Source organism: Sminthopsis crassicaudata, chromosome 3 (genome assembly GCF_048593235.1).
Source record: "Sminthopsis crassicaudata isolate SCR6 chromosome 3, ASM4859323v1, whole genome shotgun sequence".
Lineage (NCBI taxonomy): Eukaryota > Metazoa > Chordata > Mammalia > Dasyuromorphia > Dasyuridae > Sminthopsis > Sminthopsis crassicaudata.
In genome coordinates, this window is record NC_133619.1 from 616,190,246 (window position 1) to 616,210,720 (window position 20,475).

Here is a 20,475-nt window from a genome sequence, read left to right on the forward strand (position 1 = left end):
CTTATAGGTCCCAGTAAAGAGATGTGCATTACCTCCAACACTGGATGGCCTGATGCCCTGCCTTAATTAATGCCCTTCCCATTTCTGCAGGGACAAAGTACGTCCATTACAATGGAACTCTAACTCTGGCCAGGTGCCCACTATCATCTCCATTTTATAGAGGGGAAAACAGGGGCCCTGGGTTAGTAGAGGGAAGTGACTGCCTCAATGTCATAGGGCAAATTGGGGGCAGAATTAGGACTAGAACCTGTCTCTTGCTCTCAGACGGGTCTCTTTTTGTAACATCACATCAGTCCCAGTTCCCAGGAAAGTGTCCAAGACTTGGCTTTCCCCAAGCCCTTTGACCTGAGCCCGCTTCAGCAGACAAATGGGCACTTCTCGCCCTTCCGTTCTCCAAGCCTCTTCCCCCTCACCGGCCTATACACAAGCTAAAGCGGTATTGTATGATGGACGGGAAGCCAGAGGGCTCCTCTCTCTGCTCAGGACAAAGCAAGAGAAACGGATTTTGTGACATCCCAGGCAGTGTCTGAGCCAGAAGGGCCCTGAAGATGCAGAATGTTCTAATCACAGAATTTCATCACTGGAAGGGAACCAGCAATAGGCTAGCCTCATAGAACAGAGAGGGGTCATCTGATCTTGACCTGGGGATGGTCAGTGGAGGGGGGCGTTCCACAGGAAGTATTTCTTGGCATCAGGCCTCAGTTTGTGTTTTCCCATGGCTCGGTCATGCTCTCTGGGACCAAGAACAAGACTCAGACTTTTTCAAAGACTTGCAGAGAATTGGAAGAGGCTTCTGAACATAATATCAGAGCTGAGAATAGGGGGTTCTAAGCCCAGGGTCTACAGACCCCAAAGGAGTTCATAAACTGGGATGGAAAAAACATTTTGGGGACTGAAATTTATTATTTCCTTAAATTATGAACTTAAAACAAATAACTAAACACTTATTCTGAAAAGAGTCCCCTAAGTTTTACCAGACTGCTCAAAAAAGATTGCATGGAATCCAAAATGTCAGAGCTGGGAGGACCCTTAGAACCCAGGAGGTCAGAGCTGGGAGGGCCCTTAGAACACAGGAGGTCAGAGCTGGGAGGGCTCTTAGAACCCAGGAGGTCAGAGCTGGGAGGGCCTTTAGAACACAGGAGGTCAGAGCTGGGAGGGCCCTTAGAACACAGGAGGTCAGAGCTGGGAGGGCTCTTAGAACCCGGGAGGTCAGAGCTGGGAGGGCCTTTAGAACACAGGAGGTCAGAGCTGGGAGGGCCCTTAGAACACAGGAGGTCAGAGCTGGGAGGGCCCTTAGAACCCAGGAGGTCAGAGCTGGGAGGGCCCTTAGAACCCAGGAGGTCAGAGCTGGGAGGGCCCTTAGAACCCAGGAGGTCAGGGTTGGGAGGGCCCTTAGAACCCAGGAGGTCAGAGCTGGGAGGGCCCTTAGAACCCAGGAGATCAGAGCTGGGAGGGCCCTTAGAATCCAGGAGGTGAGAGCTGGGAGGGTCCTTAGAACGTAAGAGTATCAGAACCGGGAAGACCCTTAGGACACAGGATTTCGGAACTGGGAAGAACTTTAGGGATCATTTATTCCAACTGTCTCATTTGCAGATTAATAAAAAGAGGGTTCCTTTTTTTTTTTTTTTTTGCATAGGAAGTTCTAGAAAGATGAGAGGAATATCTTCCAAATAGTGAGGATTGTGGTATAGTGGAAAGAGGCCTGAACTAAAGAGCCAAGTTTGAGTCCCAGATTACATTAGAAACTATGTGACTTTGGGCAAATAATTTCATTTCTCTTGGCTCAGTTTCTTTGTCTATTTTACAGGAATAAAAATATTTGCCCCACCACAAACTTCCCTGGGCCATTGTAAACATGAAATGAGGTAAAGATATAAATTACTTGATAAGGAAGGAATGTGAGTGACTCATTAGCATCATTATGATGATTATTACTGCTATTTTCACTATTACTTTCATATTATTTTTATTAGAGTTTGGAAAGGATGATGGGGAAAATCACGGGCTCCCCATCTTTAGGGCATTTATAAGCACTGGACATCCTCCATTTATAAGGCTTTAGGAGTTCCTGGGAGGTTAAGACATGGGTCTAACAGAGTCTCCAAGGCCAAGGATCTAGCCTTCTGCCTTTGCCCACCCAAGCCCTGCCTCCTCCCCAACAAGGCTTCTGAGGAGGCAGGGAGGCTGCTGAATTTCTTAGGACTGGGGTACCTGTGAAGGGGGAGGCGGAGGGGCCACATGGAGCTGCTGTAGGTCTTCTAAGAGTGAATCTGCCCCCTGGGCGAGACCCTCCTCATCTGGTGGGAGCAGGAAGGCTGGAGGGGGCGGTGGAGGAGGAAGGAGATCCAGATCAGGAAAGTTGTCCTCAGCATCTGGAGCTGGAGGAGGGAGGGATGAGCCTGCAAGAGGAAGGAAGAGCAAAATGGAGACAAGACTTTCTTGGGAAGGGATTGACTTTTGGTGAAATGAGGAAAAAGACAGGTTTTCTTGGATACCTCCGACCTCTCCCTACCCACCCCCAGGTGTATCATGCCATCAAGGCCTTCCATGGCACTGGCAGCATCAACCCTCAGACCTCTTTCTCCTCCCCATCAAATCCTGCTCCCCAAATCCAATCTTCTCCGTCCTTTCTCTGAAGAGATAATGAAACTCCTCCTTAGAAAATAGAATGCAGAACTAGAATACAGGATATCCTAGAACCTTAGAACTCAGGATGTCAGAGCTGGGAGGGCCCTTAGAACCCAGGATGTCAGAGCTGGGAGGGCCCTTAGAACCCAGGAAGTCAGAGCTGGGAGGGCCCTTAGAACCCAGGAAGTCAGAGCTGGGAAGGGCCTTAGAACCCAGGAGGTCAGAGCTGGGAGGGCCCTTAGAACCCTTGAACCCAGGATGTCAGAGCTGGGAGGGCCCTTAGAACCCTTGAACCCAGGAGGTCAGAGCTGGGAGGGCCCTTAGAACCCAGGAAGTCAGAGCTGGGAAGGGCCTTAGAACCCAGGAGGTCAGAGCTGGGAAGGGCCTTAGAACCCAGGAGGTCAGAGCTGGGGGGGCCCTTAGAACCCGGGAGGTCAGAGCTGGGAGGGCCCTTAGAACCCAGGATGTCAGAGCTGGGAGGGCTTAGAACCCAGGAGGTCAGAGCTGGGAGGGCCCTTAGAACCCAGGATGTCAGAGCTGGGAGGGCTTAGAACCCAGGAGGTCAGAGCTGGGAGGGCCCTTAGAACCCAGGATGTCAGAGCTGGGAGGGCTTAGAACCTGGGAGGTCAGAGCTGGGAAGGGCCTTAGAACCCAGGAGGTCAGAGCTGGGAGGGCCCTTAGAACCCAGGAGGTCAGAGCTGGGAGGGCCCTTAGAACCCAGGATGTCAGAGCTGGGAGGGCCCTTAGAACCCTGGAGGTCAGAGCTGGGAGGGCCCTTAGAACCCAGGAGGTCAGAGCTGGGAGGGCCCTTAGAACCCGGGAGGTCAGAGCTGGGAGGGCCCTTAGAACCAGGGAGGTCAGAGCTGGGAGGGCCCTTAGAACCCTGGAGGTCAGAGCTGGGAGGGCCCTTAGAACCCAGGAGGTCAGAGCTGGGAGGGCCCTTAGAACCCGGGAGGTCAGAGCTGGGAGGGCCCTTAGAACCAGGGAGGTCAGAGCTGGGAGGGCCCTTAGAACCCTGGAGGTCAGAGCTGGGAGGGCCCTTAGAACCCGGGAGGTCAGAGCTGGGAGGGCCCTTAGAACCCAGGATGTCAGAGCTGGGAGAACCCTTAGAACCCAGGAGGTCAGAGCTGGGAGGGCCCTTAGAACCGGGGAGGTCAGAGCTGGGAGGGCCCTTAGAACCCAGGAGGTCAGAGCTGGGAGGGCCCTTAGAACCCGGGAGGTCAGAGCTGGGAGGGCCCTTAGAACCCGGGAGGTCAGAGCTGGGAGGGCCACAGACTATAGAATGTTAGAGTTAAGAGGATCAGAGATCATTTTTGAAGGGAGAGGACTTGGAAGGACTTGTCTAAGATCTCCCAGAACAGACAAGGGTCGGGGCTGGCCGCAGACTGGAAGGGCGGTGGAAGGCCAGAGATCCTGCCTCTCTCTCACTGCTGGGTCTCTCCAGACTCTAGGAAGCCCGGGAATAAGGGGATGGGGATGAGCAGGATTAATTTGTGGTCCCGCAGCCATTCGGAACCTCCTCCTTTTGTTTCCTAACAATTACCCCGGCTGTAATTAACACTAGGGAGCCTTCCTCAGCAGCACACGCCCAGCATCTGCCAGGTTGCCACAACAATGGTGGATAATTGCTGTGGGAACAAATGCCAGCGGGTGAGTGCTACCTCCCGGGCCAGACAGATGGGGTGGATGGGAAATCACAGCTCAGTGAAAGAACTGGCGAGGAGGGAGCCACCCAGGCCGACTGCCGCGATGAACCCCGGGGGCTTGGGCTAGTGCCAGGCCCGAAGCAGGGTCAGGCTGCCCACGGGGCCTGGGGCCTTCTGCCGCAGTTCCTGCACTGATCTCAGAGCCTCAGAGGGAGGGATGGCGGGAACTAGCCCCTCTTTGGGTTACCTTTGTTTTTATGATGTCACCACTATAGGTCCGGCCCCTCCCCCAAGCCCTCTCTTCCAAGAGCTCCTGCCAGGTCACAGACCTACACCTGCAGAGCCCCTCCAGAGTGATCGGGACCATGCATCTCATTTTACAGATGAGGAAACTGAGGCTCGGGGAGGTGAGGGATTTGCCCAAATTCCCACGGGTTTTGAAGCCAGATCTTCTCTGGCTGAAGAGCTCCGGATCTTTTCACTCTAGTGAGTCATGGGCATCCCTGGGTTTAGAGCTGGAGAGCACCCAGTCCATAAGCCCCATTTTACAGATGAAAAAACTGAGGTCGAGAGTTGGGAAGGACTAGGACCACCCCGCTAAATTGCTTCCAGGCAAAGTAATGTTGGCTGAAGGAGGGGAAAGGAATTTCAAAACTCTTATAAAAGTCTCTAAACGATTCTCCATGCCTCAGGTCTCTAGGCAGCTAGGGGGCGCTGGGTGTAAGAGTCAGGAAAACTTGAGTTCAAAGCCAGCCTCAGACACTTACTAGCTACATGGTCCTGTTTGCCTCAGTTTCCTCCTCTGTAAAATGAGCTGGAGAAGGAAATGGCAAACCTCTCCAGTATCTTTGTCAAGAAAACCCCCAATGAGGTCGCAGAGAGTCAGACTCGGCTGAAAAATGACTGCTGAAAATAGCTTTGTGGACTAATAGGCTGAATGAATGAATTGCAGAGAAAGAGAAGCTGATTTGCAATTGGGGGACCCCGGTGCAAATCCTGCCTGTGACATCCTTATTAGCCATTGTGACTATTGTCAAGTGAAGTCCTCTATGTCGCGAGCTGCCTCGTCCGAAACATGGGAATAAAAAGATTTCACTCCTTAACCCAGAAGGTGATTGTGAGAATCAAAGCAAAGCAATTTAGGGGCTGTCTACCTCCAAGACCTCGGAGTTTGGCAGGAGGCAGGAGGTGGGAGCAGAAGGCCTTCTGGGTGCTCACTGAGGGAGCAGGCTTGGTCATCACACGGCCACACACACACACAGAGCACATCATGCTTACGACACATGAGCATGTACACACCACACATGCTACGCACACAAAACATACATATATCTATTATAAACTCCATTCATTAAATCCACCACACACTGCACACGTTACATTCACCGATTTACTCCATACACATAATACATACACACATACAACACGCACATAGTAAACACCTGTAGCCACTGTAATACAATACACCCACACAACACACACGATACATGTCATGCACAATACATGCACATGACATACAATATCACACACACAACAGCACATATACTATAGACACATGACAAACATGAACTACCGTGCCCCACATATATACACCCACCCACCACAATAGGCACACTATGCACATACATGCACATACCCCACCCTCACACACACAACACACATGTACCTCACACACCCGTACGCTACAATATAGCACACACAAACAGTACTCACAGCACACAGCATACCCCCACATACACACACTACAAACACCCCCACCTGCTCTGCCCACTACACACACACAATTTACTACATGTGTCCAATATATGCTACATGCACATATTTCACACAAGCATATATACAACACACCCCACAATAGTATATATAACACACATATGCCCCCCACAGATTACACACGAGCATACACACACCATGCAAACACACGCAGACATATAATATACACACAATTTAGCACATTCCCAAAGATCTCCCCCAGCTAGGACCCTGAGGCTGCAGCCTCTGTCCCCCAGGGCTCCTCTCCCCAGCTGCAGCCCCTGGCTCTGGTCACAGGCATTTTCCCCTCTCGGGTTTGGGCAGCTGCTCAGGCTGGGCCTCCCCGCTGGGGAGGAAAGAAGGCCAGGGCACAGCTGCTGTCACCAGAAAGTCCTTGCCAAACTACTCTCCCTGTCAGTCTCCCAGCTGCTGTCCCTGTTTTTCATTAGATTGTGCTCTTCCTCCCTCCCAGGCTACATCTCCTCAGTTCTCCCAACTGGCCTCCCATTCCGAACTTCAGCTCTGCCTTTTCCAGAATGGAGAGGGGGAAAGCACCTGACAGGTGTTACTCATCCCCCCAGGGGGAGGGGCACCAAGGAAGTATGGATTAGTAGAATTGGAGGGCCTCCTTCTTCCAGGAACAACTTCTTACTCTAGCCTCTCCAGCAGGCAGTTATTTGCTTTTGCACCTTCCTCCCTTCCTTCCTTCCTTCCTTCCTTCCTTCCTTCCTTCCTTCCTTCCTTCCTTCCTTCCTTCCTTCCTTCCTTCCTTCCTTCCTTCCTTCCTTCCTTCCTTCCTTCCTTCCTTCCTTCCTCCCTCCCTCCCTTCCTTCTTCCTTCCTTCCCTTTCCTCCTTCCTTCCTCCCTCCCTTCCTTCCCTTTCCTCCCTCTTCCCTTCCTTCCCTTTCCTCCCTTCCTTCCTTCCTTCCTTCCTTCCTTCCTTCCTTCCTTCCTTCCTTCCTTCCTTCCTTCCTTCCTTCCTTCCTTCCTTCCTTCTTTCCTTCCTTCCTAAAATGGGGATAATAGTATTGTGAGATATTGGGAAAAGTGCTTAGCACACAGTAGGTGTCATATAGATGCTTATTCTCCCGGAAGCTGGTAAATGCTTGCCATCATTCAATGAGCCCTGCATAGCTCTTTCCCAGGATCCCCCTCTCCTCCATACCCTCGATTCTTTGACCCAGGTTCCATGGTACGGGTTCCGTCTCACCTCCATTAGGCAGAAGAACGGGTGGTGGCGGGGCAGCAGGGACGTTGGGGATCCTCGGGTCCCGTCTGTTCACGAGAAAGTCACTGGAGGGCTTCTTGGGTGAGGCAGGCTCCCTGGCCCGGCTAGAAGTAACCGCCTGCCTCCCCTCGACCACTGCAGCTGTGTCCCGGCGAGGGGGAGTCAGGGTGATGAAGATGGAGGAGGCCATCCTCTTCTCTGGCTTAGTGGCCATCATCTGTCTCCAGCTATTCCCTCGGAGCTCAGCTAAGGTAAAAAGAAGAATTAATAGTCTCGAGGAAGGTCCTCTCAGTGGCCTAGTGCCACTTAATACCCTCGTATGATCCAGGGACTCCTCTGCTGACAAACCTCCCATGGCTCCCCCTTGCCAAGGGAACAAAAGGCAAACTCCTGGTGCTGGCATTCAAGCATCTTGAACCATCAGATGGTTGTGAGCATCAAATGAGAGAGTGTTTGGAAAGCATTGAGCATAGAGCCTGGCACAGAGTAGATGCTTTAAAAAATGCATCCTTCCTTCCCCTCCCCTTTCTTCTTTTACTTTCCTTCCTCCTCTCCTCCCTCCCTCCAGCCTTTCTTCTTTTCTTCTTTTTTCCCTCCATCTTTTCCTCCCATTTCCCCCTCCCACTTCCCTTCTCCTTTCCTTTCTTCATTCCTTCCTTCTTTCTCTGCTGTTTTTAGAAGGGGGAGAGGCAATCAGGATTAAGTGACTTGCCCAGAACCACACAGCTAGTGTTAAGTATCTGCGGGCGAATTTGAACACAGGTCCTCCTGACTTCAGAGTCATTGCTTTAGCCACTGTCATCTAGGTTCTCCCACCTCCTCCCTTCCTCCTTCTCTCCCTCCTTCCTTCTTTCCTTCCTTCCTTCCTCTCTCCCTTCTTCCTTCCTTCTTTTCTTCCTCCCTTTTTCCCTCCCTCCTTCCTTGGTCCTTTTTTCTTCCTTCTTTCTTTTTTTCCATCCTCTCTCTCCCTCCCTTTTTCCTTTTTCCCTTTTTCTTCCTCTCTCCCTCCTGTCTTCCTTCTTTTCTTCCTCCCTTTCCTCCTTCTTTTTTTCTCTATCCCTCCCTCCTTCCTTCCTTCCACCCTTCCATAATCTGACTCTGATCTAACTGTCCAGTAGCAGTCTTGTTCCAGGAAAGCTCAAGCTTCAAGGCTACATACACAAACACACACACACACACACACACACACACACACACACACACACACACTTTCAGAAATGCCAGCACACGTATTGTACAGATTCAGACATATACAATCTCTGATAGATTTTAGGGCTTCTCCCTCAAGAAAGAGAGAAGCATCTCTCCTCCAAAACTGTTGCTCCTGATGCTTTGCCTGTCAGAACTTTGGTTTTCTCATCTGTAAAATAGATATAATACGAGCTGCACTGTCCTGTCTTACAGGATTGCTATGATTTGCAAGTACTAAGTAAATGCTAGAAGGTCAAATTTAAATGTGAGCAGGCAGTTCAAAACAATCTGTGCTGAAATATTCTATTGTATGTAATGTAATATGCTTGATGTTAGAGTTAATTAGTACAGATCCTCCCTTCAAAAAACTTGGGAGAGATGTAGGGTAGTCAAACAAACAAACAAATATTGAGTCTAGGATCAGAAAACCTGGGTCCAAACCTGACGTAAACATTTATTAGATCAATGACCTTAGAACCACTAGAGGGTGCCATAGTGGATAGAGCATTGGGTCTGAAATCGGGAAGACATCTTCCAGAGCAGTACTGTGGGCAAGTCACTTTACCTTGTTTGCCTCAGTTTACTCATCTGTAAAATGAGCTGGAGAAGGAAATATGAAGACCCCTGCAGTATCTTTGCCAAGAAAACCTCAAATAGGATCACAAAGAGCTGGACAAGATTGAAAAATGATAAATGACTTTTTAAATTCCCCTCCTGGATTTCATTTTTCTCATCTGTCAAATGAGGGGGTTGGATTTTTTTCCCCCATCAGTTTGACTGTTCAATAAAAGACTAGATCTGCATTATATATTTCAACAACAATACTATATGATGATAAATTCTGATGGACGTGGCCCTCTTCAACAATGAGATGAACCAGATCAGTTCCAATAGATCAGTAATGAACTGACCCAGCTACACCCAGAGAAAGAACTCTGGGAGATGACTATGAACCACTACATAGAATTTCCAATCCCTCTATTGTTTGCCTGCATTTTGGATTTCCTTCACAGGCTAATTGTACACTGTTTCAAAGTCCGATTCTTTTTCTGCAGCAAAATAACTGTTTGGACACGTATACATATATTGTATTTAATTTATACTTTAATATATGTATTAGTCAACCTGACATCTGGGAGAGGGGGGCAGGGGGAAGGAGGGGGAAATTGGAACAAAAGGCTTGGCAATTGTCAGTGTTGTAAAATTACCCAGGCATATATCTGGTAAATAAAAAGCTATAATAATAATAATAATAATATAAGAAAAAAAAAAAACTAGATCAGGAGTCAGAAGACCTGAATTCAAATCCAGCCTCAGGCATTTACTAATATGAGCACAGGTAAGTGATTTCATCTCTATCTGCCTTAGTTTGCTCATCTAGAAAGTGAGGATATTAATAACTCCCAGAGCTGTTGAGAAGCTCACATGAGATAATAATTATACAAGGCTTCTCAATCCTTAAAGCTTTGTATAAGTACTAGCTATTATTATTTCCTGAATAGCTTTTTTTTTTTTTTTTTTGGTTTGTTTTTTAGTTTATAATTGAAAAATGCTAAATTTTGTAACACATGTAAAATGTATGGGATTGCCTGTCATCTAGGGGAGGGAGTAAAGGGAGGGAGGGGAAAATCTGGAAAAATGAATATAAGGGATAATGTTATAAAAAAATTACTCATGCATATATACTATCAAAAAATTTATAATTATAAAATTAATAAAAAAAGAGGTAAAAAGAAAAAAAAGAAAAATGCTAAATTTCAATTCGAAGTTAGTGAAAATAATGAGGTAATTTTTTTTCCCTAAGTTCACAGACCCCTTGAAATCCACTCATGAAGTCTAGGTGAAAAATCTCTAGACTAGAAGGTGTCTAAAACTTCCTTCTGACTCTACATTCTGTATTCTAAGACCCTTCCCCAGTTACAACAGCCTATGTTTTAAGTTGATTCTACTTCTGAATTTCTATGTTTTAGGCCCTTCCCAGTTCTAGCATTCTATATTCTTCGATACTTTGCAGGCCTAAATCAATTATGATAATAAAGAAAGGGGGTGTGGTGTGGTGGGGGCAGATGTCAGTTTGTCATTGTAAAAAAAAAAAAAAAAAGTCCCAGGGTAGGAATTTCCTAATAGTGAATCATCTTCACTTGAGAGATAAGTTTTAGTGAGTTGCTCAAGAGAGCTAGAAGTTAGATGACTTCTTCAGGGTCAGACAGCTAAGAAAAGGTCAGTGGCAGGCTTTGAAGTCAAGTCTACATTGTTCTAAACCCCTATGACTCCATTATCAGGGCAGTTAGGTGGTTTAGTGGTTAGAGCATCAGCCCTGGGAGTCAGGAGAACCTAAGTTCAAATACCTCAGATACTTGCTAGTTGTGTGACCCTGAGCAAGTCACGTAACACTGATTGCCAAAAAGGGAAAAAATGTTTTTTTGTTTTGTTTTGTTTTTTTATATTATCAGGTTACAATTGCCTCCAATGGCACGGGATAGGGGAAAAGAGACATTGACATAAAATTATTATTTCTTTTGATTTACTCATTCCTCTCTTAAACAGGAGTAGATTTCTCAAAAACTTCTGTTCTTGCCTTTTACCCTTTGTCTTCTCAAAAAATAAAATAGGAGCCAGGAGTTCCATTTTATAAACTGACTGACTGAGGTTCTGAGAAGGCCTCAGGGGACCAGGATGTGGTACTAGCAACGCCCTCTGCCCATTCCACCTGTCCTGTCAGATGGAGCAAAGGGCAGCCGCTCCCTGCTTCACCACATTAATGATTGATTTCTCTTCCACGGAGAATCTCAGGAGAAGGAAAGGCTTTGCTTGCTGGAGCCAAGAGCCCTAGCCCCTCCCCAACCTCCCAACATGACCCAACATACACCCTCAAGAGTAACTTAACCCAAGCCCTGCCTGAGGATCCCTACTCTGGACTTACTGATTTTTCCTAGGCACCGAGACTTAGCTCTTAGTCTTGCTGGTCGATGTTCTGCTGAGGAGACTCAAATGGTCCAAGAACTGTCAGAAATGCCAATCAGGGTTCAGGAAGACATCCTAGGGGAGAAGATGAATAGCAGTTGGGTTTACCTGGTTGCAGGAAGTGTCCCGGGAACCACCTATATCTAGGACTTACTGCCATTGGTCTGGATTCCAGGAAGCCCAAGGGTTAGACATTATGAAAGTTCTTCCAATAGGAGCACAGACCCCCACAGTCCATAGGAGCTGGGAGACTACCTAATTCTCCTAAACAACAATTCTTCCTAAAACATCTTTGACAAGTCAAAGGACCTGGATTCAAATTCCGCTTCTGATTCTACCTTGGAAAAAGAACAACTTCTCCAAGCTTTAGTTTTTTCATCTAAAAAATGAAGGATCAGATTTAGATCCATGCTTGTACGGTTTCCAGCCTTCTATTTAAAGCCTTTTAGTGAAGGGGAATTCACTACTTCCTAAAGCAGCATATTTTCACTTTTGCTCAGCTCTTTCTGCTGTTAAGTCATTTTCCAGTCATGTCCTACTCTTTATGACCCCATTTAGGATTTTCTTGACAGACATATTGGAATTGGTTATTTCCTTCTCCAACTCATTTTATAGTTGGGGAAACTGAGGCAGATAGGGTGAAGTCAAAAGTAGGAAGTATGCTTGAGCATTTGGAATTATCTTCCTTACATGGAACTAATTAATATTGGTCTTACTATAAATTCCCTCATTGCTCCTGGTTCTAACCCTGGGAGCCAGATGGATCAAATCTAATTTTTATGTCATAATCTTCCTTGTAACAACCTCTTACCTACTTGAAGACAGCTATCGTGGAGCTCTGGTATCTTCCACTTATCTATACAGGATGTGGTTTCTAGGGGTGGGGAGACAGAATGGAGGCCTGATCCCTAATATGGAGAGATTAAGGGAAGGAACTGAAGCTCAGACCAGGGTCCCATCTACCTGGTTCCTTGCTAGAAGGGGAGTGGTGTATGTGCTCAGTATAATAACTTGCATTTATGTAGGGCCTTCAAGGTCTGCAAAGCACTTTATGTCATCTCATTTGATGCTTACAATAATCCTGAGAGGGAGTGCTATTGTATCCCAATTTACAGCTGAGGAAACGGAATCAGAGTGAAGTTAAGCCACTTATAGGAAGGAACTGATGCAAAATTCAAACTCAGACCTCTTCATTCAAGTCTAAAGCTTTCTATTCTCTCTAGGCTTTCCAACTGTCTAACAATAACTCATTTTTGAGGGGAGGGACAAGAGAAGTAGCAAGGCCTGATCTAGTGGAGGTAGCGCTGAGTGTCGTAGGAGTCAGAGAACCTGGCTTTGAATCACCCTGTAGAATCTTGGCCAAGTCACTTAATTTTCCTTAGGTTTCAGTATCCTGATCTCTAAAATGAGGGGATTGTAATAGCTATTGAGTTCCTTTGAATTGCAGAGACATCCTAAGGATGGATGTTTGCAAAGTGGTTTCCCTATGACTATTTTGTGAGATCAATAGCACAAGCATCATGACCCTAATTTTAGAGAGGATGTTAATTGAAGTCTCAGACTTCCATCATGGTCTCTCTTGGACAGAAAAGAAAAGAAGTCTTTTTTTGTCTCTGTGTCTGTCTCTGTCTCTCTCTCCCAGTCATTGTCTTTCTCTGTTTCTCTTTTTCTTTCTTCCCACTCTTTTCCCTCCCCTCCTCTCTCTGTCTCTGTGTCTGTCTGTCTGTCTTCCTTCCTTTGTCTCTGACCCCTTGTCTCTCGGTCCCTGCTTCTATCTGTCTGTCTCTATCTCTCTCTTACACATACACATCAACCATACCATATAACTAGCAAGCACCTCAACCCCAGACCCAGATTCTGATTGAGGTTCCTTGACTTCCAGACTAGTACTCTTGCCATGGAAGGAAGGAAGGGAGAAAGAAAGAAAGGAAACACGCATTTAGCAAACACCTACTATGTTCCAGGCACTGTGGTAAATTAGCACTTTTACAAAGCTACAAAAAAGTGGGTTGGCCACATTGGCCAGCAGACGCCTCAGAAAGGCTTGGCTAGTCTAGAATGCGAACTTTGGATTTACATTTGGGATCAGCATTGCCTTGAAATGGCTGGAGGACCCAGCCCGGTGGGTGGTTGTGATAAAGAGTAAACAATGTTTCCAGAAGGAGCACCATGGCCACAAGAGCAGACACTCCTAGTGGAGAAGTTGGGGAGGAAGAGAAGCTTAAACTTTTAGAATATCAGGGATACAGTTGCTTATGAATTGTTAAATATTCCCGATAAATCAGCAAATGCCACAATTTTTTATTTTTTATTATTTTCAATTGTCTAGACTTAAGAAAGTGTTGGGGGGGGGGGATGTTAAAAATTCGGATTAAACTTAAAAGTGTATCCTACATACCTTTCTTCGCCCTGGACAGCTGATTGTTAAACACTGAACAACACACTCTTGATTTACAGGCCTCCAAGGCCCAAAATGGAATTGCGAGGCTATTCCATCTGAAGTTCCACTATTAGCTCCTATTTCTATATGATTTAAAGGCATGGGTCAGTCTTTTTATTTTATTTTACCACATTCCCATACAGAATTTGAGGCTCAGATTATTAATGAATTTTCCAAGTTCACTCCAATAGTTAAGTGTCAGAATTGGGATTTGAACACCAGGATTTGTGTCCCAGCTGCTGCCTATGTGTTTGGGCAAATAAATTATTTAAGCTCTCTAGCCCTGTTTCCTAAAAATGAGAGGGGGAGGGGGGAGGGGAACGGACTCAGTCCAAAGTCCCATTCTGCTCTAAATCTTTGAGACTGGGACCCTATGACCCTAAGCTTAGTATTCCAGATACCTTCAGGGTGATGTTCAAAGATGGTGTATTTTAATTAAGTCTGTGTTTTCTTTGGGTAATATAAAGAGCCCAAATTTTCAAATGCTCCAGGCCTGAAAATTGCTCTATGTAATCTTACCCATTGGGAAAGCTATGGTGAGGCCCCAGATAATTGTTAGTCGTTGAGAACTGAGTTCCTATCTTGAGAAGGTGATGGTCAGATGGGCCAGCTCTGTGGTGTGGATTTAGAGTAGAAAGATCTGCTGCTTCCTAGCAGCCTCAGTTTCCTTATCTGAAAAAGAGGGTCCTTTTCCTGCTCCTTAACAGTGTTCCCTTAAACCTTCCTTCTGGGCACCTCTACTTCCCACCTCCAAGCAATGTCCAGATGTACCCCCCTCCACCCAGATCCTAAAGGGGATCCCTCCTTGTTTCCCTCCCCCCATCCCACGCAGAGGCAGCCCCCTCTCTGGGAAAGTCATTCTTACTTAGCAAAACTGAACAGCAGCCTGAGGCAGAGCAAGCCAGCCCTGCAAGCCAGATGCTGACAGCTGTGCAAACCCACCCCCCTTCTCCTGCCCTCCCCCTCTCCCGGCCTTGCTTGTGGTTACTGGTGAAGAAATCAGTCCCCATGGGAACCATGGGCTTGGAATTTTCAAAGCCCATTCCGCCCCAGACACCCTTCTGCAGGGCCGGAGGCCCGAGCCCATTGGGGGCCAGGGTCTGGGGGGGAACTGTACCTCCTGCGCTGGTCACCCCCTGAGTTCTGTGGGAGGGGAGGGATGGCAGTGGTCGGGACTAGTCTCTCCCTCCCTTAAAGGGCCAGAGAACATTGAGTTGGAGACCAGAGCTGGGATCTCCCCATTAGGACGGGCTCTCCAGGGTCGGGGAGCTGAAGGGACCCCGCCTCAACCTGAGACGCCTCACATCTCCCGGCTCTGCTCTTCCTCTGAAGGACTAAGCGGATATCCAGCTTGGGGGTGGGGAAGGAGAAAGTAAGAACAAAGAAAAGGAAAGTCATTTCCTGCCCATAGGAAGGAAGAGAGAGACCGGCTGGGACACAGCCCTCAGAGCCTCAGGGCTCATTCAGTCCAGGGGTGAGGGAGGAGCTGGGGCTGGCGGGAGCAGGCCGGCGCTGGGGCCCCCACCCTCCCTCGCGAAGGATCCCCAGGGGACCTGGCAGATCTCCAGGGATCTATCCTGGTCACTTGTTTGCCAGGGCCGAATACTACGGTGGGGTTTCAGGTCACTCCTGAGAATCTGTAGCTTGATGCAGTCTGTATCTTTTAGTGACTTTAAAAAAAAAAAAAAAAAAAAAGGTTCTGATCTGAGCCCCAGATAGGACATGAGACATTGGAAAAACCATTTGAGGAAAAAAGGCAGAACTTGTCTGCCTCCCCCCCCCCCTTTTAAAAAGCCTTCTTTAAAAAGAGACATTTGAAAAGTTAGCAGAGTGCTTGGCACATAGTAGGCTCTTTTAGTGACTTAAAAAGTGTTCTGATCTGAGCCCCAGATAGGACATGAAACATTGGAGAAACCATTTGGGGAAAAAAGGGACTTGGAACTTTCTGTCACCCCCCTCCTCTTTTAAAAAGAGGCATTTGTAAAAGCCCTTAGCACAGTGCTTGGCACATAGTAGGCTCTTTTAGTGACTTAAAAAGCATTCTGATTTGAGCCCCAGATAGGACATGAGACATTGGAAAAACCATTTGGGGAAAAAAGGCAGAACTTTTCTGCCTCCCCCCTTCTTTTTTAAAAGCCTCCTTAAAAAAGAAGCATTTGTAAAAGCCTTCGCACAGTGTTTGGCACATAGTAGGTTCTTATATAAATACTTATTCCTCCTCCCTTTCTCTTTTGCCATTCCTGTCCTCCCTTACTTTTTTTCTAGAACTGGGGTTCCAGAACATGGTTTCCCCCAACATACAAAAACATACATGCATAAACCAAATCATTCATCCCCTTTAGGAAAAACAAAGAGCAGAGGAACCAGCTATCCACAGTGACTGAGAGTGAGTCTAGAGAAATCAAGTTGGAAAGCCTTCCCTTCCTATCTGCCAGTCACAAGTCCTGGGTTCAAATCCTCCATTCTGCCACTCACACCTATTTCAATTGTGCTAAACAAACAAACAAACAAAAACTTCTGGCTTTTGTAAAATCTGCCACTCATTCCTATTTTAATTGTGCTAAAAAAAAAAATTCTGCTTTTACAAGTGTTTTCTCACAAGTACCTTGTAAGGGATGTAGTCTAAGTATGGAATTATTCCCTTTTTCCAGATGTGAACCACTGAGGCTCAGAGAGACAAAAGAACTTGCCTGGATCCCCGCTAATGACAAGTAATCGAATTAAGGTTTCTTTCTACCACAACATGGCCTCCATAATTAATAGCTGGAGGACTTCAGTTAAGTCACTTGAGCTCCCAGTCTCCAGTCTACTTCTCTGTAAAATGGGAATAATAATAGACTGCCATTTAAATACTTGTTCACTGGTTGACTGGTTCTATACATAATATAAATAAATATAAAGCCAGGAAGGTGTGAGAAGGGGAGAGATATGGAATAGTCGGCACAGTGCCTGGTACCTAGTAAGTGATTAATAAATGTTTTAATCTAATCACTGGGTGGGACGAGGGTGTTCCTTTAGAGAATGGAAGGACTAGGGGTGAGGACGTTACAGATATTGTCAGACTTGGTTTATATTTTGGTAAGCTAGTTTTTCTCCTGTTTTTTATTCTTTGTTCTTATTCTTATTCTTTATTCTGCTTTGGGGGAAAAAAGCAGAACTTTTCTGCCTCCCCCCCCCCTTCTTTTTTAAAAGCCTCCTTTAAAAAGAAGTATTTGTAAAAGCCTTAGCACAGTGCTTGGCACATAGTAGGCTCTTTTCGTGACTTAAAAAGTGTTCTGCTCTGAGCCCCAGATAGGACATGAAACATTGGAAAGGAGGAATGATTCTGTTTGGAAATGAAAGTCATGGGAAAACAAAAGATAGCAAACACACACAAATGGTGGGCTTGGAACTGGGGAGGGTGGCAAAGCTTGGGTGGGAAAGGAAGAGGAATCTATCCAGTCCTTTGGGCTGCTTGGGTCTGACCCTCCCGGTGAGGGGCTGGGGTTTCATCTTCTGTGATAGTTAGGAGGCACAAAAGTAGCCTTTCCCTGGCCTCTCCTTCCCCTCAGCAGAACTGGGGGAGGAGGGGGGAATAGAGGCCCCGGGCAGCTGGTCAGTGTTCGCTGGCTTGCACTTCTTGCCCTAAACCTCCCGGTGAAGGCGGGCACGGAGGTGATGGAGGGATGATGGAGCCAGGGGCAGGGCCGTAGGGGAAAAGTCCTAGCCCTGCAACTTTATGACCTTAGGTTATGTCACCTCAGGTCTTCTCTGGGCCTGTTTTCACGCCTATAAAATAAAGGGGGTGCTCTGGCTGACATCTGGAATTGCTCCAGTTAACTTGCTGGAAGTCAGGGAGCCCTCTGCAAGGCATCTGCCCCCTAACTCCTTGGGGGCCACCCTGACCCCGGGCTTCTCTGAAGGGCCTGTGCTATGGACAGAGCGGACCTCCTCTTCTCCCTTTCCATAAACTGTGTCCACACCCAGCCAGGGTGGCGGACTGGCTATTCCAAGGATGAATGGCGCCCGGTCCGGGGGACAAGAGGGATCGGAAATTCGCCTTGGAAGTCCCTTCAAAGTTGACACAGCGCCCCCCTCCCCATTGCCTTCACTCTTCTTCCCCCTCCCCCTCCCCCCTCCGGGAGTGAAGCCAGGGGAAGAGTTGCGGGGTCTGGATTTAGAAGCAGATGCTCGGAGTCTGGGTTTACAATTACAGGACCCGGCTGGAATCCCCACTGGGTAAGTCACTAAAAAAAACCAAAAAACAAAAAAAACAAAAAAACCAAACAAACAAACCCTCTGTGCCTCAGTTTCCTTCTCTGTAAAGTGAAGGAGTTGACCTAGAAGACTACTACTAAGCGCTGTTTCAGCTCGAAATCTTGTTATGGTTGGATTGGGTTTGGGGGCAGTTCCTCTGCCCTGTGTAAGAAGCGGGGCAGAAGTCGGCAGCTCCGGCGCTGCCGTGCGCCCCGCTTCCTGCCCTTGGGGCGGGCATTGCCCCCCCCTCCTCAATGCCCCCCCCGGCTGATTCCTCCCGGGAGCGGGCACCGCGCGGGACAGCTCCCCCGGCTTTGTCCGTCTCCTCCCCAGCCCGGGCTCGAACCCGCGGTCCCGCGGCCGCCCCGAGCTCCCCGCTGCTCCGCCGCCGCCGCGGAGTCCCCATTGTTCTGCTCACCTGAGCTCGGGACGCCGCCGTCCCGGGCGCCCTCTCCGGCAGCCTCGCAGTGCCTTGTGCCCGGGTCAGGGAGGTAAACGAGCCTCCCCGCTGACATCACAGCCCCTTCCTTTCTCCCGGCCCCCCGCCTGCCAGCCGCCCTCTCTCCCTCCCCTCCTCCCTCCCTCTCCTCCTCCCCTTTCTCTCTCCCTCCCTCCCTCCCTCCCCCACTTCTTTCTCTTCCTCCCTCTTTCTCAGCCGGTCCCGCAGCAATCCCTTTACCATAAAAGGTGAAAGATTTCTAGGGGCAACCGCCGGCAGGAAACACTCCTCTTACCTGCCCCTGGGGCTCAGCGCCCCGCTCCCCCTGCCCCGAGACGCGCCCCCTTTCTTCTAGCCCGACTTGGCTCAGCAATGTTCTCCAGCCTCCTTTGTCCCTCCGGCCTCTCCCTTTCCTTGGCCTTTCTTCCCCCTTTCTTAGGTTGGGACTGTTGATTGGTCGGGGGCAGGTAGGGTGGAGAAATCTCCCCCTCCCCCATAGCTGTCCTACTCCCTGGGATGGTCTCCGGGACCCCCGCCGATCCCCTTCCCAGCGGCCGACTGTCCCGAGGGTCGCTCGCGCTATTGTCCGCCCGGAGGTGTGATTTCCCTTCCCCCGGGGCGAGGGCCTGGGTGAGAGCCAGGAGGCTGAGCCCAAGGCTGGGAATCAGGTCGCTCCCTCTGCAACCCTCCGCTCCCGCCGTCACACTCGCTCTTCCCCCACCAAGGACCTGTAAAGGGACCCAAGCGCTCCCTGAACCTTCCCAGAAGGCCTTGGAAGAGACAGAAAATAGGGGCCAGGGGCACTGGTCAGCAGAGTCGTCTGAAGACCTTAGGGGGCCACAGGCTAAGAAGCACAGGGGCCGGCGGTAATGACTGGGACACGTTTTCTCCAGAGGGCTGGGGAGCCCTGAGCAAAGCAGCTGGAACCAGAAATCTGAGTCCAATCTAGATGTAAACAGTAACTTCCCTCTCGGTGCTCCCGGATTAAAGCTACATAGCTGCAGCTACTGGTGAAGCCCACTTTATCTATCCCAGGAACCCCCTCTACTGATCTGCTGCCTAAGATTAGCAAGGAAGACACATCCCAAATGCATGCAGACCATGCATCACCCCAGGCTCGGGAAACCTTCCAGATTGCCCAACCATTCCCAGGGATGGCCTTTCCTGACCTTCCTCAGTGCAGAAGGCCAGAGATCTGGAACTCAAAGATACCTCAGAGGTATCTGGGCCAAATGTCTGATTCCCCCCCACCCCAGGCATTTGGGGTTAAGTGACTTGCCTAGGGTCACACAGCCAGGAAGTGTTAAGTGTCTGAGACCACATTTGAACTCCGGTCCTCCTGAATTCAAGGCTGGTGCTCTATCCACTGCACCATCTAGCTGCCCCCAATGTCTGATTTTTCAGAGAAGGAAAGGGAGGTTGAGAAAGATCAACTTACCGAGATCATCTTAATTTTATAGTTGTCACAGACAGGATTTGAACATAGGTCCCCTCATTGCAAAATTAGTGTTCTTTCTATTATATCACACTGTCTCCCATAAAAAGGGATGGACCCCAGCTTCATGCGCGGCAGGAAAGTCCCAGAACAAAGCTACCCATGCCTAAATCCAGGTTTGAGGATTTCTTTATCTATGCACTTCTTGTCTCTTCCAGAACTAGGATACTTCTTAAGGGTGGCCAGGGACTTTTTAATTTTGTCTTTGTTATCTTCAAAGCTCTTAGTTCAGTGATTGGCCTACAATGCTTAATAAACGATTGTTGAATTGAACTGAAATTAGGGCCAGTCTCTCTGTCTGTTGTCTGTCTGTCTATCCTTCTCCCTCTCCCTCCCTCCCTCCTTCCTTCTCTCTCTGCCTCTGTCTGTCTTTCTTATCTGTGCCTATCATCATCTCCTCATAGATTGTAAGCTCCTTGAAGGGAGGCTCCATTTTTGTGTCCCCAGGATTTAGCA

At 48.3% G+C, this 20,475-nt stretch overlaps 1 protein-coding gene across 1 annotated transcript in view; it reads right to left on the bottom strand.

Annotated features, from left to right (window-relative positions):
- The window catches only part of FBLIM1 (filamin binding LIM protein 1), a 36,254-nt gene extending 17,542 nt beyond the window's left edge, over window positions 1–18,712 (bottom strand). The window contains exons 1-4 of the mRNA XM_074306182.1: window positions 18,504–18,712; window positions 11,369–11,484; window positions 7,237–7,500; window positions 2,212–2,399 (exon numbers count right to left, since the gene is read on the bottom strand). Of these exons, the coding sequence (XP_074162283.1) occupies window positions 2,212–2,399; window positions 7,237–7,471 (423 nt within the window). The 5' untranslated portion in view covers window positions 7,472–7,500; window positions 11,369–11,484; window positions 18,504–18,712. The remainder of the gene's footprint in view (window positions 1–2,211; window positions 2,400–7,236; window positions 7,501–11,368; window positions 11,485–18,503) is intronic.
- Between the last annotated feature and the right edge of the window lie 1,763 nt (window positions 18,713–20,475).